The 23,204-nt window shown below is 38.1% G+C and overlaps 1 protein-coding gene across 1 annotated transcript in view; it reads left to right on the top strand.

Annotated features, from left to right (window-relative positions):
- The window catches only part of RELN (reelin), a 593,433-nt gene that overhangs the window by 414,313 nt on the left and 155,916 nt on the right, over positions 1–23,204 (top strand). Inside the window, exons 21-23 of the mRNA XM_055420724.2 lie at positions 12,949–13,141; positions 15,641–15,753; positions 22,299–22,436. Of these exons, the coding sequence (XP_055276699.2) occupies positions 12,949–13,141; positions 15,641–15,753; positions 22,299–22,436 (444 nt within the window). The remainder of the gene's footprint in view (positions 1–12,948; positions 13,142–15,640; positions 15,754–22,298; positions 22,437–23,204) is intronic.

The raw sequence follows: 23,204 nt of genomic DNA, 5'->3' as shown, positions 1-23,204 counted from the left end.
GAAGCCCCCCTGGCAACTTTACTACTCTCATACACACAGGTTCCTGGCAGGATACTGCAGGCACTACGAGAGTTGAGAGGAGCTATTTTCCCGAGCCCTTGGTCTCCCAGCTCTCTGATAGTCTGTCATCTATCTGACCATCAGTCTCTCTCTCTCTCCTCCTCTCTTTGGGGGGCCAAAACCCAGGCTGTGCTTTGTGCTGACTTCCTCTCTGTCTTGTACCTGGCAGATAGTTCCCTTTTCCTGCCACAGTTTACTCCAGCTGCTGAACATTTCCTAAAACTGCAGTGAGGTGGACAAAATGAAGATTCAACTGAGAAATGACAGAAATCTTTGAAAGCATAAAAATTTGTGTAAATTTTTAAAATGTCTATAAACATTTTTTAATTAATTTATTTATTTTAATTGGAGGCTAATTACAGTATTGTAGTGGTTTTTGCCATACATTGACATGAATCAGCCATGGATGTACATGTGTCCCCCATCCTGAACCTCCCTCCCCATCCCATCCCTCAGGGTTGTCCCAGTGCACCAGCTTTGAGTTCCCTGTTTCATGCATCGAACTTGGATCTATGGTAATATGTATGTTTCAATGCTGTTCTCTCAAATCATCCCACCCTCGCCTTCCCCCACAGAGTCCAAAAGTCTGTTCTTTATATCTGTGTCTCTTCTGCTGTCTCACATATAGGGTCATCATTACCATCTTTCTAAATTCCATATATATGCGTTAATATACTGTATTGGTGTTTTTCTTTCTGACTTACTTCACTCTGTATAAACTGTTTTTAATTGGAGTATAATGTTGTGTTAGTTTCTGCTGTACAACACCGTGAATCAGCTCTATGTATACACGTATCCCCTTTCTCTGGAGCCTTCCACCACCTCCATTCCATCCCTCTAGGTCATCACAGATCACAGAGCTGAGCTCCCTGTGTTATACAGCAGCTTCCCACTAGTTATCTATTTTACAGATGTATATCAATGTGACTTTCTCAATTCATCCTACCCTCTCCTTCCTCCACTGTGTCCACAAGTTTGTTCTCTACGACTGTTTCTCTGTTCTTGCCCTGCAAATAGGTTTATCAGTACCATTTTTCTAGATTCCATGTATGTGTGTTAATACATAATATTTGATTTTCTCTTTCTGACTTCACACTGTATGACAGACTCTAAGTTCATCCACGTCACTACAAATGTGTGACTGTGTAATATTTCATTGTATATTAGTGTATGTACCACATCTTCTTTATCCATTCATCTGTCGATGGACATTTAGGTTGCTTCCGTGTCCTGGCTATTGTAAATAATGCTACAATGAACCTTGGATGCATGTATCTTTCTGAATTATGGTTTTCTCAGGGTATATGACTAGTAGTAGGATTGCTATATCATATGATAGTTCTAATTTTAGTTTTTTAAGGAACCACCATACTGTTCTCCATAATGGTTATATCAATTTATATTTCCACAAACAATACAAGAGAGTTCCCTTTTTCCACACCCTCTCCAGCATAAAATTTCTACTAACTTTAGAACTAGATTTTTTTTTTTAAGTGATTGGTATTAGCTGCTGGCGTGTAGATTTGGGGAGAATTGGGCTCATTACACAGGAGATAAAGGTGAGTGACTGGTCTGCAAATGGACCTCTGTGCTCCTGAGAAAGACATGGAGTCACTCTCTGTGGCTGCCAACAGTCATTGGTCTACCTGCCATCTCATAGTAGCACCTGTGCAGGTGTGTGCAGCCTGGTTAGAAAGAGAATATAGTTTTCGTTGTGGTCACAACCACAATGATGGTTGTGATCTGATGTCTGTCAGATGTACAGACATCCTGAATGTCTAACCTAGGTGACTTATTTACCCCCAGTTCTGTCTCCCACATGTTAACTATCTCATCCTTGAGAGAAAACTGCTATTAAGCACCCAATTTTTTGTTGAAATTTGTTTGCCAAGAGGCTGCTTTCTGTAGAAGCTGAATAAACAGCAGCCAAACAGTTTGATTTAAGCATTTTATAGCTTAAAGCAAAATTCTGGTCCTGGCTTGAAGAACCATGTGCAAATTTCCAAACTGAGAAAATAGAAATGAGACTGAAGAAGCTAAAGAATATAAACTATGTACTTTAAATAAGAATTGTAATGATAAGCAAAATAAAGCAGGAGCTAGGAACAGAGGTATAAAAGGAGACTGAAATACATGCTGTAAAGCACACTATTCCAAAATATTTTCTATTGCCAATTCAATGAACTAACAAAATGACTAAGGATTTCACTTAGAAATCCATAAGGACTTTTAAAATGAAGTATTGAATAAACATAAAAGTATGAAAAAATGTATTATATGTAGAAATTTCAAATTTGAAGCTATAGATGGATTGAAGTAAGTAAAAAAGATTGTCATAAAATACATTTGTATCTAGAAATTTCTTATATAGAGAATTACTCCAGTTGAGAAACCAGTAAAGAGAATATAGTCAGGAAAGCAAAGGGAAAATTAATAAAACAGGCTATCATATGAATACAACATGTTAAGGCCTCATGTTTTACATCTTCTTTCTCTAAAATCTTCATTGAAGTGATAGAGGCAACATAACAGAGAAAATGCTGTACCATTTTTGGACTTTGAAAGTTGAATGAGCTTCTTGAAGAAGTAGGGTGTGGGAGGACAGTGTGGTGGTGAGAGTGGAGTGAGTGAACGTTAGATGACTCCTTGCTCCTGGCCCTGATTCTTTGAGGCTGAGGCTGGGGCTCGATATCAGAAACACAGGTGATGCCATAGGGGGTGGCTGTCAACAGAAGTATGGAAAGTCAGGTGTCTCTATACATTGAATAATGCAGAAAGCAAAACCTGTTAGAATCACAAATGGAAAATTACAACCATAATTCAGAGTGTGATTTCAGTATTTTGTTTGCGTCCTTGATGGATGAAGCAAACAAAAAGTAAGTGAGGACCTAGACAAATGTATGGGAGAAAATTAACAAGGATATTTAATAAAGAAGAAATTGTACCCTACTGATAAAAAAATACATGTCTCTTTCATATGTCCACTGGACATTTGCAAAAAATTAAGTTTGAACTAGGCTCTAAGAGAGTCTTAATAGATATCAATAAAGTATCACACCAAAAGCAGTGACCATTAAGGTCACATATTCCAGCACTTAAAATTTTTTAACTATTTTTTCCCTGAAAACAATACACAGCAAAAACTGGGAAAAGGGAATTATTTGCAACATTTATTCCAGACTACATATCCCAAATATGTGAAAAATTTGTACAAATAAGTAAGGAAAAGATAAATTCCTATTCTAATCATGGGCAAATTACATGAAAGGCTACTTTAACACCCCAAAAAACTACAAATAGGTAATGAATCAGTTCAGTTCAGTTCAGTCGCTCAGTCGCGTCCGACTCTCTGCGACCCGATGAATCACAGCACGCCAGGCCTCCCTGTCCATCACCAACTCCCGGAGTTCACTCAAACTCATGTCCACAGAGTCGGTGATGCCATCCAGCTATCTCATTCTCTGTCGTCCCCTTCTCCTCCCGCCCCCAACCTTTCCCAGCATCAGAGTCTTTTCCAGTGAGTCAACTCGTCGCATGAGGTGGCCAAAGTATTGCAGTTTCAGCATAAATATCATGTTAACTTTTCTAATAATCAAAGAAATATAGATTAAGAGACTTTACATAGAGTAGCTAAAATGAAAACTATTGTAAGTGTTCAGTATTGATATGTATTAAGAATTTGCAGTGCCATCATTGTTAATATTTTTGGTAAATATAACTTGATACAAAATTTTTGAAGGGCAGTTTAGCAATAAGTATTAACCTTTAAATTTTGCTTTGACCAAGCAATTCTGCTTCTAGGAATTTATCCTAAGAAAATAATTAAACAACTATACAAAAATATAGAAGGATGTATATTATAGAAGTATTGTTTATAACAGTGAAAAGTGGAAACAACCTCCAAAGATTCCCATAATTGTAGATTGGCTTTGTTCGTTAAAAATGACAGTGTCTCAGTATATTTTTTCAATATGGAAGGGTGGTAATGAAATAGTTTTAGAAAGAAAAAAACATGACTATTATGATTCTATATTTTTTAAAAGAAAGAAAAGCAAGTGTCTGCGTATATGTGGGTATATTCCTGTGTGTAAACATAAGGAAACCTGGAAGTATTTACACTAAAATATTAGCAGTGGTCATCTCTAGATAGAATTGTGAATTTTTAGCTTTTTAAAAAATGCTTCTATATTGTCATTTTTTTTCCAATAAGTGTAAAATTTATATAATCCACTGAAATATGGTTATTTCTATTTTGAGACATTAAATTATATAAAGTGCAAATTAGTTTGTGTCACCTTTAATTCCACAGTATCAGCAAGTATTTCTGTCAGCTCCAGTAAACATTTCTTTGATGATTACAAGAACAAAACCCTCAAAAAAGGATGATAGAGAGGTTTAAATTCATTTACATGTCCTTCTGCAGATTAATATAACTTCTGAATAGTATCAGACCAAAAAGGTTTTGTATTGGTCTTCTATTTCTCTGAAAATGAGTTCTGCAGAGCTGTTCTTTACCATGGGTTTCTTGAAAATAACAGAATACTGCTTAGATCGCTAAGAAATGTAAATACTGGTGCATTGTCTTCTCTAGTGGCCCATTGGTAGTGACATTTCTGCCACATAGTTTACTTACCAAACTATTCTGAAAGAGATGAATCAGTGGTCAAAAATGGCTCAGTCCCTAGGTGATTTGACTATTTTACATGAATTTCCTTTTAAAGAACTGTGTGACCTGAGTATTCCTCTATTTACTTTAGTTAGATGTATCTGCCTTTCATTTAAGAATGCCTTTTTTTCTGGAGATGGGAATGAGGCTCTGGGGAAATGCAGAAAGGGCAGTTTCTTTAAGAGAGGATAACCTCAAAACCTTGTCTGTGTTCATTGCAGCATTTAAGTAACTATGGTTTTGGAAAACTTGCCTTTTCTCCCATCAAGAGCCCCCACTCATGTGCTCATTTTATTTAATATTCTTTGCATGCTTTTGATATGCATGACATAGTGAAAAGGACATCAAAGTAGAAATCAGTTGGCCTGGTTTCTAGCTTTTTAGTAACAGTGTGACCCTGATGGTCAGCAGCTAAGACTCTCAGTTTTCCTTCTCTATAACAGTGCTCAGGATCCCTGATGTATCTCAAATGATATTGACTCATAAGTCAAATGAAATAATCCAACTGTTGGAAAACCATGATGTACCGACACCAGGTACTTCTTGAGGTGTGCAAGGCTCTGAATGCTATGGGGGATGCAGAGATGAGCAAGGTGTGACCTCTCTCTGTGGAGAGGCTTCCAGCCTGGTCAGGAAGATAGGTCCTCAGCAACCCCTGAGATTAAGCTATGAGGGGAAGGCAAAGGACCTATACTCTGGACTATGAAGCCTTAGATATGACTAAGGATAGTTGAGTTGCATTATGGTGTCATCTACTTAGCAGTGTCATAACAGAGAGCCTACTAGCCTTCTTGGGGGTGGAAATGAAAAGGCACAGGGAGGTAAGCTTGCCATAATGGAAAGAGTTATCCCCATTCTCTCATTAAAATATGTAAGTATTAAAAGATTCAGGACTGTTTTATTGTTCCTTTATTTTTGAGGCACTCTGACAAATCAACATGAATAGAGTTAAGCCTCCAATTCCTAGTGCATTCTGTCTCCAGAATTTCTCCCCAAAATGCTGATGTGGCCTTTTTTTTTTTTTCCTGTGATTGCAACGGAGAAGTTCAGCTTAATTTTTGCCTTTATAAACATATCTTGACTTAGACAAGCAGCAAAGAGGAGCAGTTTTGTAAATTAAACTATTTCAGCCTGTGAAATTCTCTCCCATAAAATTACAGTAGTATATGAAATCAGAATATTAAGGAGGAAAAAGTCAGACCTAATATCACTGACTTTCAGCCAGTCTTGAATAAATCATAAACAATCGAGTGAATTTGTTTTATGAGTGGTCAAGACTCTGAGGTACAGACATCTGTGATCTTCTTGGGTTATTTTGCTTCAGATTAAGATGGCAGGAGAGATATCATACAGGGCGTCCCAGGCAGCTTAACAGTGGAGAGTCTGCCTGCCAGTGCAGGAGACGCAGGTTTGATCCCTGGGTTGGGAAGATCCCAAAGAAGAAAGTAGCAATCCACTCCAGTATTTTTGCCTGGGAAATCCCATGGGCAAAGGAGCCCAGCGGGCTATAGTCCATAGGGTCACAAAGAGACAAACACGACTTAGTGACTGAACCACCACCACCACCACCAGTGGTATCATGCAGTACTGTGAAGTATGGGAGGTGTATCAGAAATGCATTCTGCTCTCAGTTGCAACAAGAACAACCAGAAAGGACTGACCATGGTATAAACAAAGGTGGAAAGGCTTATTTTGTCATTTGTAACAAGCCGTCCTAGGATTAAGGGCTGGAAGCCGCTTAACAAGGCCATCAGGGACCCATGCTCTCTTCATTTTTCTACTCCACCATCTCAGCAGAGAGAACTCCAACTGCATATTTGTTCCCATTATTGTCATAGAATGGCCACTGCCCCATTAGGGAGAAAGCACTAGGAGCAATAGGCAGAAGGACATGCCAGCCAAATCCATCTGTCTCTCTTTAAAAGCTTGTAGGTAAGTATCTAGGTAAGTATCTACTTACCTAGAGGTCCATTGGTTAAGGACTCCATCCTTCCAATGCAGGGAAGTAGATACTTACCTAGAGCAAGTAGATACTTACCTAGATACTTACCTAGAGCAAGTAGATACTTACCTAGATACTTACTTACCTAGATACTTACCTAGAGCAAGTAGATACTTACCTAGAGGTCCATTGGTTAAGGACTCCATCCTTCCAATGCAGGGGGGACAGGTTTGATCCCTGGTTGGGGAATTAAGATCCTGCATGTCATGCAGAGGAAAACAATAGAATGGGAAAGATTAGAGATCTCTGCAAGAAAATTAGAGATACCAAGGGAACATTTCATGCAAAGATGGGTACAATAAAGGACAGAAATGGTATGGACTTAACAGAAGCCGAAGATATTAAGAAGAGGTGGCAAGAATACACAGAAGAACTGTACAAAAAAGATCTTCACAACCCCGTTAATCACAATGGTGTGATCACGCACCTAGAGCCAGACATCCGGGAATGTGAAGTCAAGTAGGCCTCAGGAAGCATCACTCTGAACAACGCTAGTGGAGGTGATGGAACTCCAGTTGAACTATTTCCAGTCCTAAAAGATGATGCCGTGAAAGTGCTGTACTCAATATGCCAGCAAATTTGGAAAGCTCAGCAGTGGCCACAGGACTGAAAAAAGTCAATTTTCATTCCAATCCCTAAGAAAGGCAATGCCAAAGAATGCTCAAACTACCTCAAATTGCACCCATCTCACACACCAGTAAAGTCATGCTCAAAATTCTCCAAGCCAGGCTTCAGCAATATGTGAACCGTGAACTCCCAGATGTTCAAGCTGGTTTTAGAAAAGGCAGAGGAACCAGAGATCAAATCGCCAACATCCGATGGATCATTGAAAAAGCAAGAGAGTTCCAGGAAAATATCTATTTCTGCTTCATTGACTATGCCAAAGCCTTTGACTGTGTGGATCACAATAAACTGTGGAAAATTCTGAAAGAGATGGGAATCCCAGACCACCTGACCTACCTCTTGAGAAATCTGTATGCAGGTCAGGAAGCAACAGTTAGAACTGGACATGGAACAACAGACTGGTTCCAAATAGGGAAAGGAGTACATCAAGGATGTATATTGTCACCCTGCTTATTTAACTTATATGCAGAGTACAACATGAGAAATGCTGAGTTGGATGAAGCACAAGCTGGAATCAAGATTGCTGGGAGAAATATCAGTAACCTCAGATATGCAGATAACACCACCTTTATGGCAGAAAGTGAAGAAGAACTAAAGAGCCTCTTGTTGAAAGTGAAAGAGGAGAGTGAAAAAGTTGGCTTAAAGCTCAACATTCAGAAAACAAAGATCATGGCATCTGGTCCCATCACTTCATGGCAAATAGATGGAGAAACAGTGGAAACAGTATCAGACTTTAATTTTTGGGGCTCCAAAATCACTGCAGATGGCGACTACAGCCATGAAATTAAAAGACTCTATTCCTTGGAAGAAAAGTTACGACCAACCTAGACAGCATATGGAAAAGTACAGACATTACTCTGCCAACAAAGGTCCATCTAGTCAAGGCTATGGTTTTTCTAGTAGTCATGTATGGATATGAGAGTTGGAATATAAAGAATGCTGAGCACCAAAGAATTGATGCTTTTGAACTGTGGTGTTGGAGAAGACTCTTGAGAGTCCCTTGGACTGCAAGGAGATCCTCCAACCAGTCCATCCTAAAGGAAATCAGTCCTGAATGATTATTGAAAGGACTGATGCTGGAGCTGAAACTCCAATACTTTGGCCACCTGATGCGATGAGCTGAGTCATTTGAAAAGACCCTGATGCTGGGGAAATTGAAGGCAGGAGGAGAAGGGGACGACAGAGGATGAGATAGTTGGATGAGATCACCAACTCAATGGACCTGGAGTTTGAGTAAACTCCAGGAGTTGGTGATGGACAGGCAGGCCTGACGTACTGCGGTCGATGGGGTGAGATTTGAGTGAGAAAGTTTTAGTGCCTCTGTGTAGCCTGTGGAGCATTCAGCCCATGTGCTACTATGCCCTCTGTGGTTTTTAACCAGAGGCCTAGGGTATATACTGCACCTTCAAACAATTAAATGAAGGCTAGTTTTTGCCTCTGATAACCTTTCTCATATCAATAACCTCAGATATGCAGATGAAACCACCCTTATGGCAGAAAGTGAAGAGGAACTAAAAAGCCTCTTGATGAAAGTAAAAGAGGAGAGTGAAAAAGTTGGCTTAAAACTCAACATTCAGAAAATTAAGATCATGGCATCTGGTCCCATCCCTTCATGGGAAATAGATGGAGAAACAGTGGAAACAGTGTCAGACTTTATTTTCTTGGGCTCCAAAATCACTGCGGATGCTGATTGCAGCCATGAAATTAAAAGATACTAACTCCTTGGAAGGAAAGTTATGACCTACCTAGACAGCATATTAAAAAGCAGAGAGACATTACTTTGCCAACAAAGGTCCGTCTAGTCAAGGCTATAGTTTTTCCAGTGGTCATGTATGGATGTGATAGTTGGACTGTGAAGAAAGCTGATCACCAAAGAATTGATGCTTTTGAACTGTGGTGTTGGAGAAGACTCTTGAGAGTCCCTTGGACTGCAAGGAGATCCAATCAGTCCATTCTGAAGGAGATCAGTCCTGGGTGTTCACTGGAAGGACTGACGCTGAGGCTGAAACTGCAATACTTTGGCCACCTCATGCAAAGAGTTGACTCACTGTAAAAGACTATGATGCTGGGAGGGATTGGGGGCGGGAGGAGAAGGGGACGACAGAGGATGAGATGGCTGGATGGCATACCGACTCGATGGACATGAGTTTGGGTGGACTCTGGGAGTTGGTGATGGACAGGGAGGCCTACCGTGCTGCGGTTGATGGGGTCTCAAAGAGTTGGACACGACTGAGCGACTGAACTGAACTGAACCTTTCTCATAAAGGTTAGTAGAAAGAGCATGTAACCCTTGAAGCTAAAAGCAACATTCATTTCTCACAGGGAAAAGTGTTTTGTGTTTTGTTTTGTCTTGTTTTTTGCCTGTTCTAAAGACTGTGGAATTTATATAGATTTTTGTGCCCAGATAGCTTACTAGTATTTTTGTTCAATGATGATTTCTTTGTAATTTTACTAAAAATTGCATCCCATAGCTTCATATTTTCTAGATTGCATTTTGCATACCCTAACACATAGCAGTACTTTGGCCACCCCATGTGACGAGTTGACTCACTGGAAAAGACTCTGATTCTGGGAAGGATTGGTGGCGGGAGGAGAAGGGGACGACAGAGAATGAGATGGCTGGATGGCATCACCGACTTGATGGACATGGGTTTGAGTGAACTCCGGGAGTTGGTGATGGACAGGGAGGCCTGGCATGCTGTGATTCATGGGGTCGCAAAGAGTCGGTCACAACTGAGCGACCGAACTGAACTGAATACATAGCAGCAATCATGGTTTTGTATCTCTAAGATAGAAGCATCACTGCATAGTAACTGAAAGTTAATGATTTTTAAATTAACTATAAATGAAAATTATTCAATATTACAGTGTCTTCTTCTCTGTCTTAGAGTAATAGAAGGACAAAGAGATAGTGTATTGGTTGAGAAGTTCTGGAATCAGGCAAAGCTGATTTCTTGTCAAGTGTCTGCCATTTACTGTCTCCATTTTCTCATTTGTTGCTGTTCAGTCAGTAAGTCGTGTCTGACTCTCGGTGACCCCATGGACCTCCACTGTCTCCTGCGTACATTCATGCTAAGTCACTTCAGTCATGTCCGACTCTTTGTATGGACTGTAGCCCGCCAGGCTCCTCAGTCCATGGAATTCTCCAGGCGAGAATACTGAAGTGGGTTGCCATGCCCTCCTCCAGGGGATCTTCCCAACTCAGGGATCAAACCTACAAGGATTGAACCTCCATTTCTTTATGTCTCCTGAATTGGCAGGCGGATTCTTTACCCCTAGTGCCACCTGGGAAGCCCAACTGTCTCTTTAAGTGTGCTTAGATTCATGTCTATTGAATCAGTGATGCTATCTAACCATCTTATCCTTTGCCTCCCCCTTCTCCTCCTGCCTTCAATCTTTCCCAGCATCAGGGTGTTTTCCAGTGAGTCTGCTCTTTGCATCAGGTGGCCAAAATATTGGAGCTTCAGCTTCAGCATCAGTCCTTCCAATGAATATTCAGGGTTGATTTCTTTTAGGATTGACTGGATCACCTTGCAGTCAAGGGACTCTTGAGAGTCTTCTCCAGCACTACAGTTCAACACTCAACCTTCTTTATGAACATCTCACATGACTACTGGAAAAAGCATACCTTTGACCATATGGACCTTTGTCAGCAAATTGACATTTCTGTTTTTTAATATGCTATCTGGGTTTGTCATAGCTTTCCTTCCAAGGAGCAAGCATCTTTTAATTTCATGGCTGCAGTCACAATCCACAGTGATTTTGGAGCCCAAGAATATAAATTCTGTCGCAGCTTCCACTTTTCCCCCTTCTATTTGCCATGAAGTGATAGGACCAGATACCATGATCTTAATTTATTTTAATGTTGAGTTTCAAACCAGTTTTTTCATTCTCCTCTTTGACTCCCATCAAGAGGCTCTTTATTTCCTCTTCACATTTTGCCATTAAGAGGGGTATCATCTGCATATCTGAGATTGTCATTTGTTAACCAGAGGCAATTGTTCCTACTTCACAGTTATTTGTAAGGATGGAACTAAGGAATATAATGTGGATATTGTGCTAAGCACAGTCTGAGAGTATAATCTAACTCAGCAACTGGTGGGCATCTATATTAATACAACAAGATGAAGCACTGGATTTGTAAGCCTAGCAGTACTGAATAGACTTTCCCCTTCATTTACAAACAGTACACTAAAGCAGAGATTCAGTCTCCTACATTTTATTCCTCTATTTGTTGTCCTAGTGCAAAACTTTAATTTAAAACTTAAACAGTAATGTGTCATTGTCTGCAAAAAGCTACTTACATTTCATAACTTTGAGCCCAGAACCAAGATCATCTTCCATGTGGACAAAATTCCATCTTTAAGTAACATCATAAACTCTTCAAGGAGCAAGTGAGAATAGTAACTTATTATTTTGCTGATTTGGCAAACAGATTTAAGAAAAAAAGTACTAAATGCCTCAAAGATTTCCAGAAGTATTGCATTATCACCTTTGTCTACTCCAGCTAAGCCCTCTTACCTTTGAAGATGGTATAACCCGCTTCAGAATCACAGTACCAAGTATCCTGGCAGATAAATCCCAGTGTGGTTGGCCCTGGGAATATTTACATTGAACCATATTAACTACAGTGAAGGAAGTCCTTGTTTTAATTTCCTCTGGTAGGTTATAAATTCCTTGAGAACTTTTCTCTGAAAAAGTAATTGTGTATACCTTCAAGCAGTTTATAATCACATAGTACTCAATTGCGTGCTTGTGTGTGCTCAGTGGCTAAATCGTGCCTGACTCTTTGCAACCCTATGGATTGCAGCCAGCCAGTCTCCCCTGTCCTCTGGATTTTCCAGGCAAGATTACTGGAGTAGGTTACCATTTCTTCCTCCAGGGAATTTTCTGACCCAGGAATGAAACCTGTGTCTCCTGCACTGGGAGGTGGATTCCTTACCACTGTGCCACCTAGGACCCAGTAAATCATGGTAATTTTACAACCATTAAAACCACATTATTTCATTTTCAGTATTTAATAGCTGAGTACTGAAGACTGGAGAATTTTAAAACTGAAAAGTTTCAAATTGTCCCATTTCCTACCACCAGACATAGCCACTGCGAACATTCTGGTAAATTTCCATTATGCATCATTTTGCAAATTTTTTAAAACTAATTTTTATCACATGTACAATAATTTGATTATATTACCTTCATAAATATTCGAAATGTGGACAGTCTGTCAAGTGACTATACCAGTTTACTTAAGCATTCCAATTTCCCTATAGTTTGATGTTAAAATGTTTGCCAGTTATTTCCTTGGGATAGAGTCCATGAAACAAGTCAAAGGTTTTATACATTTGAGCAGTACATGAGTACATACCCATTTTCAAATATATTTGACCACTCTAGGTATCAACTTAAATATTGCTTCTTTGATAGGCAAATTATTTCAAATTGCCTTTTTTAAATTAATTGAAATCCATTCTAGAACTTGGCAAGGTTTAAATAAGTAAAATAAAATTATTTTGGCATATGGTATGAAATGAAGAGCTTAATTTTTCCATAATATATTTCTGTTTTTAATTTTCTGATTTCCACCTCTGTATTTCAGTTTTACAGGAGATTCTAAACTTGCCTCAAGTATGCGCTATGTGGAAACACAATCAATGCAGATAGGAGCATCTTACATGATTCAGTTCAGTTTGGTGATGGGCTGTGGCCAGAAATATACCCCACACATGGACAATCAGGTGAAACTAGAGTATTCAACCAACCATGGCCTCACCTGGCACCTTGTCCAAGAGGTAAGTCTATTTTCTCTAAAACGTGTGATAGGTAGTCTTCACCTTTTTCCATAGGGAGTAGAGAATTGAAATTCAAAAAGTTTCGGTTTGGTTGAAAAGGAACAATATTATTTGTAACAGAATTGACATAAACTCAGCAATGGATTATAAGGATGCTGTATTTTGCACTATCAGATGCTAAAGGGCAATTGAAAATCTTTAAAATATGGTAATAGATATACTAGGATGGTATTTTCAAGATTATTTTCTCTAGCTCTCTTTCTCTATTAAAGTCTCTTTCTTCTTTCCCTGTATCATGTCCTCATCTGTTCTTTTCTCTCTTCACCTGCAAGTAGATCATACTAAGAATATATCTCCTGCCTTAAAAAACAAGAAAGAAATACATAATTCCAGGTTCTTGAAGTAAAATGTACTTCTTTCTATATACATACTGGTGATTCATACATACAGTATGATATTTATGCATATACTACTGATAGAATCAATTCTTCGGTGCTCAGTTTTCTTCACAGTCCAGCTCTCACATACATACATGACCACTGGAAAAACCATAGCCTTGACTAGACGGACCTTTGTTGGCAAACTAATGTCTCTGCTTTTTAATATGCCGTCTAGGTTGGTCATAGCTTTTCTTCGAAGGAGTAAGCATCTTTTAATTTCATGACTGCAGTCACCATCTGCAGTGATTTTGGAGCCCAGAAAAATAAAGTCAGCCACTGGTTCCACTGTTTCACCATCTATTTGCCATGAAGTGATAGGACTGGATGCCATAATTTTAGTTTTTGAATGTTGAGCTTTAAGCCAATCTTTTCACTCTCCTCTTTCACTTTCATCAAGAGGCTCTTTAGTTCTTCTTCACTTTCTGCCATAAGCATGGTGTCATCTGCATATTTGAGGTTATTGATATTTCTCCTGGCAATGTTGATTCCAGCTTGTGCTTCCTCCAGCCCTGTGTTTCTCATGATGTACTCCGCATATAAGTTAAATAAGCAGGGTGACAGTATACAGCCTTGACTGCAAGGAGATCCAACCAGTCCATCTTAAAGGAGATCAGTCCTCAGTGTTCATTGGAAAGACTGATGTTGAAGCTGAAACTCCAATACTTTGGCCACCTGATGCAAAGAGCTGAGTCAGTTGAAAAGACCCTGATGCTGGGAAAGATTGAGGGCAGGAAGAGAAGGGGACGGCAGAGGATGAGATGGTTGGATGGCATCACCAACTCGATGGACATGGGTTTGAGTAAACTTGGGGAGCTTTTGTGGACAGGGATGCCTGGCCTGCTGTGGTTCATGGGGTCGCAAAGAGTCAGACACGACTGAGTGACTGAACTGAACTGAACTGATAGAATATATTTATAATATCATACTGAATAGGATGTTACCAGGTGGTGCTCGTGGTAAAGAGCCCACCTGCCAATGCAGGAGACATCAGAGATATGGGTGCAATACCTTAGTCAGAAAGATCCCCTGGAGAAGGGCATGGTAACCCACTCCAGTATTCTTCCCCAGTAAATCCCTTGAACAGAGGAGCCTGAAGGGCTACAGTCCATAGGGTCTCAAAGAGTTGGACTTGACTGAAGCAACAGTATGCACCAAATAACAGTGTGACATTGACAGGTCAAAAAAGGAACCCTAATCGTGGAAACAGTGTCAGACTTTATTTTTTTGGGCTCCAAAATCACTGCAGATGCTGATTGCAGCCAGGAAATTAAAAGACGCTTACTCCTTGGAAGGAAAGTTATGACCAACCTAGATAGCATATTAAAAAGCAGAGACATTACTTTGCCAACCAAGATCGGCCTAGTCAAGGCTTTGGTTTTTCCAGTGGTCATGTATGGATGTGAGAGTTGGACTGTGAAGAAAGCTGATCGCCAAAGAATTGATGCTTTTGAACTGTGGTGCTGGAGAAGACTCTTGAGAGTCCCTTGGACCGCAAGGAGATCCAACCAGTCCATTCTAAAGGAGATCAGTCCTGGGTGTTCATTAGAAGGACTGATGCTAAAGCTGAAACTGCAATACTTTGGCCACCTCATGCGACGAGCTGACTGACTGTAAAAGACTATGATGCTGGAAGGGATTGGGGGCAGGAGGAGAAGGGGACAACAGAGAATGAGTTGGTTGGATGGCATCACCGACTCGATGGACATGAGTTTGAGCGAACTGCGGGAGTTGGTGATGGACAGGGAGGCCTGGCGTGCTGTGATTCATGGGGTCACAAAGAGTCGGACACAACTGAGCGACTGAACTGAACTGAACTGAATCCACTTTCTGTTTCTCCATGTGGCTATTAGAAGACATTTCATTGCCTTGTGGCATCTCATTTATTTCCCAAATATTTTAGCTTCACAGAAGGAAAATTTATGGATTGTATTCATATTGCAAATGGTTAAGATTATAACATTAGATTTCTCTAAGGTCTTTTTCACTTGTTTTGAGTGAGTAAATGTATTGCTCTAAGGAATTAGAAGCTGAGTTAAATTTTTGCCTGATTCTCTTTTAGGAATGCCTTCCAAGTATGCCAAGTTGTCAGGAATTTACATCAGCAAGTATTTACCATGCCAGTGAGTTCACACAGTGGAGAAGAGTCATAGTACTTCTTCCCCAGAAAACTTGGTGAGAGATGACATCTTCAGATATGACTGTCACTTTAACTTTTACATCTCTTCTAGCATGAAGAATATGAAGAAGGGTTAAGCACAAGATGGCAATATGCATTCATCTTTTTTTATTTTAGAATCAAAAGATCTTCCTTTTTGTACTGAGGATATTTGAAAAATAGAGCTAATGAAAATTTGGTTTCCAGAGTGTCCTAGCTTTTCCTCATCTCTCTTTATGCCTCGACTTTTCATTTTATGGGAAAACTCATTGAGCCAGTTTCTTTGGGTTTGACATATAAAGGAGAATGATACAGGAATCTAAAAACTCCTATGTCAAAAGTTTGGATTGCAAATCTGTTTTCTTCCTGCAAAGGCCTACTTTTTCTTTTAAAAGCTTAACATGTCCTTTTTTCTCTATTCTCTTTCAGTGAGAATGAAGATCACCCCAGGCAGAAGCCTCAGTAACTAGGGAGAAAGTTTAATATTTGATAATATGAAAGAGAAAAGCACATTTTCCCCCAACATTGCATTGTTTCATGTTAGACTGATCACTCCGAGGCCTGTTTGAGGAATAGACTATAGGATAAAGAGTGAAGACAGGAAGACCAGTTCAGGGGGTGTGGGGTGGTCCAAGCATTAAATGTTTAGGTGGCTTGGAGTATGATTGTAACAGACATGGCAAGAGCCATCGTTTGTGAAATTTATTTTAATGAAATCGGACTTGTTGATGGACCAGATGGGAGCTGGGGTAGAATGGGAAGAATCAAAAACAGTTTGTAAATTCTGGGCGTGGGAAAAATGTCTAATGGTAGCACCACTGACTAAGAAGGGAGAGGCTGGAAGAGTGGATTTAGGACAGTGGATTAAAATCATATCAAATACCTTCAATGTATAAATGCTATTAAGTTTTTAAAGGACTCTGGAGTATAAGTAAGTTTGTTTAAAGAAATTTAGTCTATTCAACCTGAATCAGCTCTGTCAAACATTAATTAAAAGCCTCATTTTAAATAAATAAATAAATAATGGTGGTGGGAGGGAGGGTTGGGAAGCTGGCTGGAGGTGGAGGTGGTGAAGTTTATAAATCTAATTAAAAATGAAGTTGCATTTCCATTTTCCAAATCCACCCATCCACCAGCGTACTGTGTCACTAGACATTATGTATGATTTTACTTTGCGACAGAAACCATTACATTTAAAAATTCATTACAGCAAGGTGAGTTAGACACATGATGGATGCAGCTTTAATTCTGCCATATATTATTACAGTTAAAATGTAAATGATGAAAAATATTTTGTGCTTATCAGCATTTATGTGGAAATGTGTTTTACAGTGATATATGATGTTATATTTCTATTATTGTGATGAAAAAAAAAGCAATACAAAAAGACGAAGTGTTTATTAAAACATGAAAAAAAAAGAAATAAATGGTTTTGCAGCACTGAAGAGATTACAGAAAGTAAATAAGCTAGATCAGACCTGTTTTACGTAGTAATTTTATAGTTTATTTTAATTATTTCAGTTGTAAAATATTGTTATACTGTTAATTAGTTCTGATTGTTCATATTAAACTATTGTAATGCAAAAAAATAAATAAATAAATAAAATTTAAAAAAAAGAACAAAAAATAAAAATAAAAATGAAGTTGTAGATGATTAATTATGTGAAAGTAGGATCAAAATAAACTGTGAAAAACTTAAAAAAAAAAAAATCATATGCTTCATATGTTTTGTACTATGAATTTTGAGATACTTATCTATTCAAGTATAAAAGCCAATTGAACTTAGGAATCTGGAACTCAAAGGGGGGGTTGGGCTTAAAAGTTAAAAACTATGAGTACTATTTAAACGCTGGAACAAGAAAAGCTCACCCAAGAAAGAACCTTTGACCAGAAATTAGAACACCTGAGTTCTCAGTATATCTCTGTTAATGACTGACTTCATACTTTAGCCATTCACAACCTCTTCAAACCTAATTCCTTATATATATGATGAAGAGGTTGAATTAGATGATCTTAAAGATCCCTAACACTTCTAGAGTTCTGTGATTTGTGTAGCTGAAAAGGCATAAAAGAGACAAAAAATTATATTTTTCTGTGGCATCTGCTTTCCTAGACCCCTTTTTTAAAGAAAATTACCAAATCAACCCTTCTTGGACTATTTTATAGGCAAGTTAGGCTCTACACAAAAGCAATTGGCTAGATAACCACCTAAAATTATTATTATACCTCCTTTAGTTGAACATTAAATTATTGCATGATAGAAGAATGCCTCCTTGATTATTTTTAAAGATTCATCATTATGTCAGTTTGAAGAAAATGCTTGAACTTTAATTTCCACATTTTTTTAATATCCAACTGTAAACTATTTCCTAGATACTCAATTATGCTTTGTATAACAAGTTGTTGCTTTCCCTAACATCCTACTCTTTTATATCTACTGCCGAGAATATAATCAAGATTTATATTTAATTTCGATGATATTCCAAACATGTCTATCAAGATTATAAAAAAACATTATATCAAACAATTGAAATACCAGTCATAGTTTGTGCGAAGCTACTGAGGTGTTGTTTTCTTTTCTAATTTGCCCCATTATTTCACCATTATGTATATTACCTCATTATTTAAAAACCACTGATTTTTATTCATTGACATGTGGGTTACCATTTCAAAATTATGATGGTAAGATAATCCTGACAATATATTTAAGAGATTTGTATTCCCAGAGTAAATGTTTTATTCTGGGAATGTTCCCAGAAACATTTTAAATTATTATCCTTAATTATCATAGTTTAGACAGTATCCCCAAAAGTACTGTCCTTTATCAAAAAGGACTTTGCAGGTTACTTAACACTAAAATTGTATGTTGTATTATTATCTCTTAGTTTAAAAGATAGTACTACTGGGTTGAGTTTTAATGTAGTTAGAAAGAAATCAAATTCTCATCAATGTTTATTAGGCATGCGTGCGTGCCTGCTAAGTTGCTTCAGTCATGTCCAACTCTTTGTGACTCTATGGATTGTAGCCTGCCAGGATCCCTCTGTCCATGGGATTCTCCAGGCAAGAATACTGGAGTGGGTTGCCATGGCCTCCTTCATTTATTAGGAACTTGAGAGGAAATATATTGATTCTTAAAGTCTTTAGTTTTTATATAACACCTGACATATTGTTGGGATATTCATTAAAAGTTGGGAAATTAAATGGAATTTCAATTCCATATGCCTTGATGAGCCAAAGAGATGTTTTATTACAAGCCATATCTTTTTACAAACTGAAAAAAAATCTACTGGATTATTCACTCTTGACAGCTTGCCTTTATGTACATGTAGGTAAATTATTGAATCATGCTTTTCCAAATTTCCTTCAAAGCCCTGGGTAAGGAAAGTAAAACTATTTCTGAAAAACAATCCAATAGGATATTTATTTTAATATTTCTGCTAAATAAATATTAAACTAAACATTATTGCAGTAATAGTTTAAAATATAATGTTCAACTAGTTATTATCATTGTTTTTGTATCTATAATGCTCTAAAACTCTGCTGTAAAGATATTTATTCTCTTTGACATTCTTATTAACTTTCTTATGTGCATTTCAGACTTTTGCAGATGGCAGGTTTTTCCCAAGCATTGGGAGAAGAAATTACAGTTTAGTTTGAAGCAGTATTCCTTCTGCCAAATCTTTCTTCTGCTGTTTTGATTCAAGCATATGCAACTATAAATTGAACACAGACAAGCAAATGTGATCTGCATTGTCAAAGATCTGTTAACTTTAGAAGATATGCTAGATAGGACAACTTAGATTGAAATATTGAATATGTATACACCTGCTCAAAGAAATTATGTGAACTGAACATTTGTTACCCAATGAAAATTAATTTCATTTTTATGAGAGACATTTACATAAAAACAGAGCCTAATGAGACCCAAACAGCTGTCAGTTGCTGACTTCATAAACAAATCAACACCTAATGACTGAATGAGTTTCAGAATAATTGAGTAAATGTAATTATAGTCACTGAAGGTAGAAAATACAGTTTAGTCAGCTTTCATTTAATTTGATTCCTCAAGTTAGCTAACTATCAAGAGATGACTCAGTGGTATTTTATTTCACTCTAGAAGTTTATAAGAGGGGGAATCAAATAAAGACTGTCAAGTCTTGTTGCATTTGAAAATCTATAGTTTGGATTTTAAATGCAGGTCAACTTCATTTCATGATCCACTAAGCAGTAGTGGCACATCCAGAGACTCAATCCAAAGTGCACAGGATTTTCTTCTTAAGAAGACTTAATTTTGAGAGACAGAGGCAGGGAGGAGGAAGGAGAGAGAGAGAGAGAGAGAATGGGCAAATTAAATATTTGTATTGGGGGTGATAGCAGTGACGCAGCTGCAAATCAGTGAGATCACACCTTGTGTTCTCACATGTGTTCAGCTGGAGATTGCTCACACAACTAATTTTTTTTTCTCACTACAAATGAAGCCAATATTCAGCCTCTTTCACTTTCTTTTCTGTTAATTAACATCAGCACATGAAACTGTGGATTGTCATTTTAAATGGAATAATTCACTTTAAGCATTTTATCTTAATGAAATATCTTTTCAAGAGTTCAGAGATACATGTAAGGATAAGTTATTTATAAAAAGAATTTGGAATATGTTTAATGTGATTGTTTAGAAGCATAAATTAGGTCAGATTTCTGAAACCCTCCAACCCCGTTTTAATATTTGAAACATTAAAACTTCAAAATAATATATGCCATGGGTTTCATGTAAGCATGTGATTATAAAGAAAATAAACTATCACCTCTGTCAACAAATCACCAGAGCAGTCATTAAATTTTTGAGCTGGAAGGGATCCTAGAAATCAGTTTGCCCATCTCCGAATTTGAGAGGTGAGGAACTAGAAGCTCCTGAAGGCTTTAATTTCCCACTAAAGGTCACACAGCTGATAAATTGCAGAGCCAGGGTCCTTGGGGTCGAGTCCCCTGACTCCTAACACATTCTTCACTCCATTACCTACAGAAGTCAGAAACAGGGTGCCCTTTCCTGGCCTTGTCTGTCCACTCATCAGTTCATTTTTTAGCAGACTTTTTTTGTACGCTTACTTTATTCTGTTCCTGTGCAAACTACTGAGATAAAAAGATATCCCTGTCTCCAAGAGAACTCACAGTCTAGACACCTGTGACCCTCAGCTTGACTCAGATTGTATCAGTCTTAAAAGAATATAGTCATCTCTCTAAATGACAGTGGTGCGTCAGTCTTAATTTACTTGTCTTCTGTTGGGCTCCAAAATAATGTCCCTACTTTGATAGTAAGCTTTTCTAAAACACATTTCTTAATTGGACTGTGAAAATTGTAATGGCTATTAGATTACAAATATAAACTATTACCATGGAAGGGGGCATCTGTCTCATTGTATGTGCCAGGAAGAGCACTGATATGCTGCAAACCTGTGTCTACTGGATGCATCTCGGTGAATCCTGAAATTATCCTACTATCTATACAAATGCAACGTATCAGCCACATATCATTAGTAAAATAAACAGTAAAGGCTTAGTCTGGATTTTAACAGTCTGTTATGTACTTAGGGAGTATTTAATATGTGGATAATTGAGGCCGTAGACCTTAATGGATCATTCAGAGCCATTAAGATCAAGTGTGTCTGTAGCTAGTGTACTTGGGAAGGGTTTCATCAATTGAACTGAGCATGCACGCCTATTCTGCACATTTTTTTGTTTGTTTGTTCTCTCTTGTTTTGCACTATGACCAGATAAAACTGGTCATGGATACCTGAAACTTCCTAGAGGTGAAAAGTATGATGTGATTTTAAAAGAGCATTTTGTGGTAGTCAGTGAATGGAAACCCTCTTGGCACTTCTCTCAGAATGTCTTCTTCTTTAGACTTGATATCTCATTTGAATCAGGGTCCCAAGTGTTTCTCTATGTGTAACAGACTGTTTTAAGTTTTTATCTCCACTTAACACCAACTTGTCCATGAAATCCAAGCAAGTTAATGTTTCAGAAATAATAAGCAGGATTTAGCACCCAGATGTTCCTTACTTGGAAAATAGTACAATGTCACCCATCCTCTCAAACCCGAAACAATACCTGCAAACAAAACTTTTGTTTTATATTGACAGCCAACTGGAAGTCTTCGAACTACTGATACATTTATTGTAAGAAACTGCATTACTCTAAGATAAACACTGTGCATTTTCATCTGCGAAAGACAGTTTCATATAAATATTTATTTTTTGTAGTCTGTCTTCCTTTCTTTTCCTAACATCAAAACCCTAAGCAGCAACAGCAACAAAATCTGATACTGTATTTTTCTTTAAAATGTCTCAAATTAAGACTGATGTAAACAGATAAGTAGACTTTTCTTCATGATGGAATTGTTGAATCAGACAGTAACTGAGTGGAAATTAAAACACTGAAGAAAAATGATTGGCAGCTAAATTCAAGTTCCAAAGAGTTAGTTCTCTGGAAGATTTTGAACTCTGACGTTCTTTGTCTGTATGACCCTATGTCATGTTTTTATTGTTATACCTTGACTTGTTTCTAGGTCCAGTGCCACCCGCTTCCGTTGGAGTCAGAGCTATTACACAGCTCAAGACGAGTGGGCTCTAGACAGCATTTACATTGGACAGCAGTGCCCCAACATGTGCAGTGGGCATGGCTCCTGCGACCGCGGCATGTGCAGGTATATGTGTCAGAAGAGACGACTGACTCTGCTTCTCTGGGGGTGTGTTTACAACGATACCACAACAGCTGCCATCAGACTTCTAGGGATAGCCTGATAAATAATGAAATAGCCAAAGGAAAACGATCCTCCTTTCTATCCTTACTTTAGATGTAAAAGATATTGTTGCATTTCAGCAAGTATAAAGTCATATATTCTAAACTTCAAAATGCAACCTCCTGGGTTTACATTTCAGAGTTTATCAGTTAGCCCTAAAGTCCTCTTTGTTAGTTAACAGAGCTTGGCTATTGCTTCTCCTCCCTTCCCCTGGTAGTCTTAAAGCACAAGTCAAACAGCTGCTGCATACTTTCCTACACTGCTTCACCAGAAGCTCAAGGTTGTGTACAGAGGGAGATGGTGATTATCACTAATGAGGATGAGATAGGAACACACTTGAATACTTCAAGACTCTAAAAAAGACGTAATTTAATCAGAAGGAGGAACTATAAAACATGGCCACAGTTAAGTGTTGGGTGAGCAGACAAACATTTACATGTGACCTTTTAAGCCTACAGGAAAATTTCACAATCCTTCCCCTCTACCCAACCACACATGTGCGTATACGCCCATATCTTTCTTCATCATCCTCATTTCTACCATTATAGCACTTTTTTTTATAAATGGATTCTGTCCATTTTTCCCCATGTGAAAAACTGAAGTTTGTTACCACCACCTACAAAGACTAACTAACAGTGTAGTGAAAAGTCTAGTGCAGATGCTAATACCTGA

This window comes from Moschus berezovskii, chromosome 3, assembly GCF_049115385.1.
Source record: "Moschus berezovskii isolate FMDL1 chromosome 3, NW_MosBer_1.0, whole genome shotgun sequence".
Taxonomy (NCBI): Eukaryota; Metazoa; Chordata; class Mammalia; order Artiodactyla; family Moschidae; genus Moschus; species Moschus berezovskii.
Note: the sequence above shows the minus strand (reverse complement) of the source record. Positions and strands in the feature narration are given on the sequence as shown.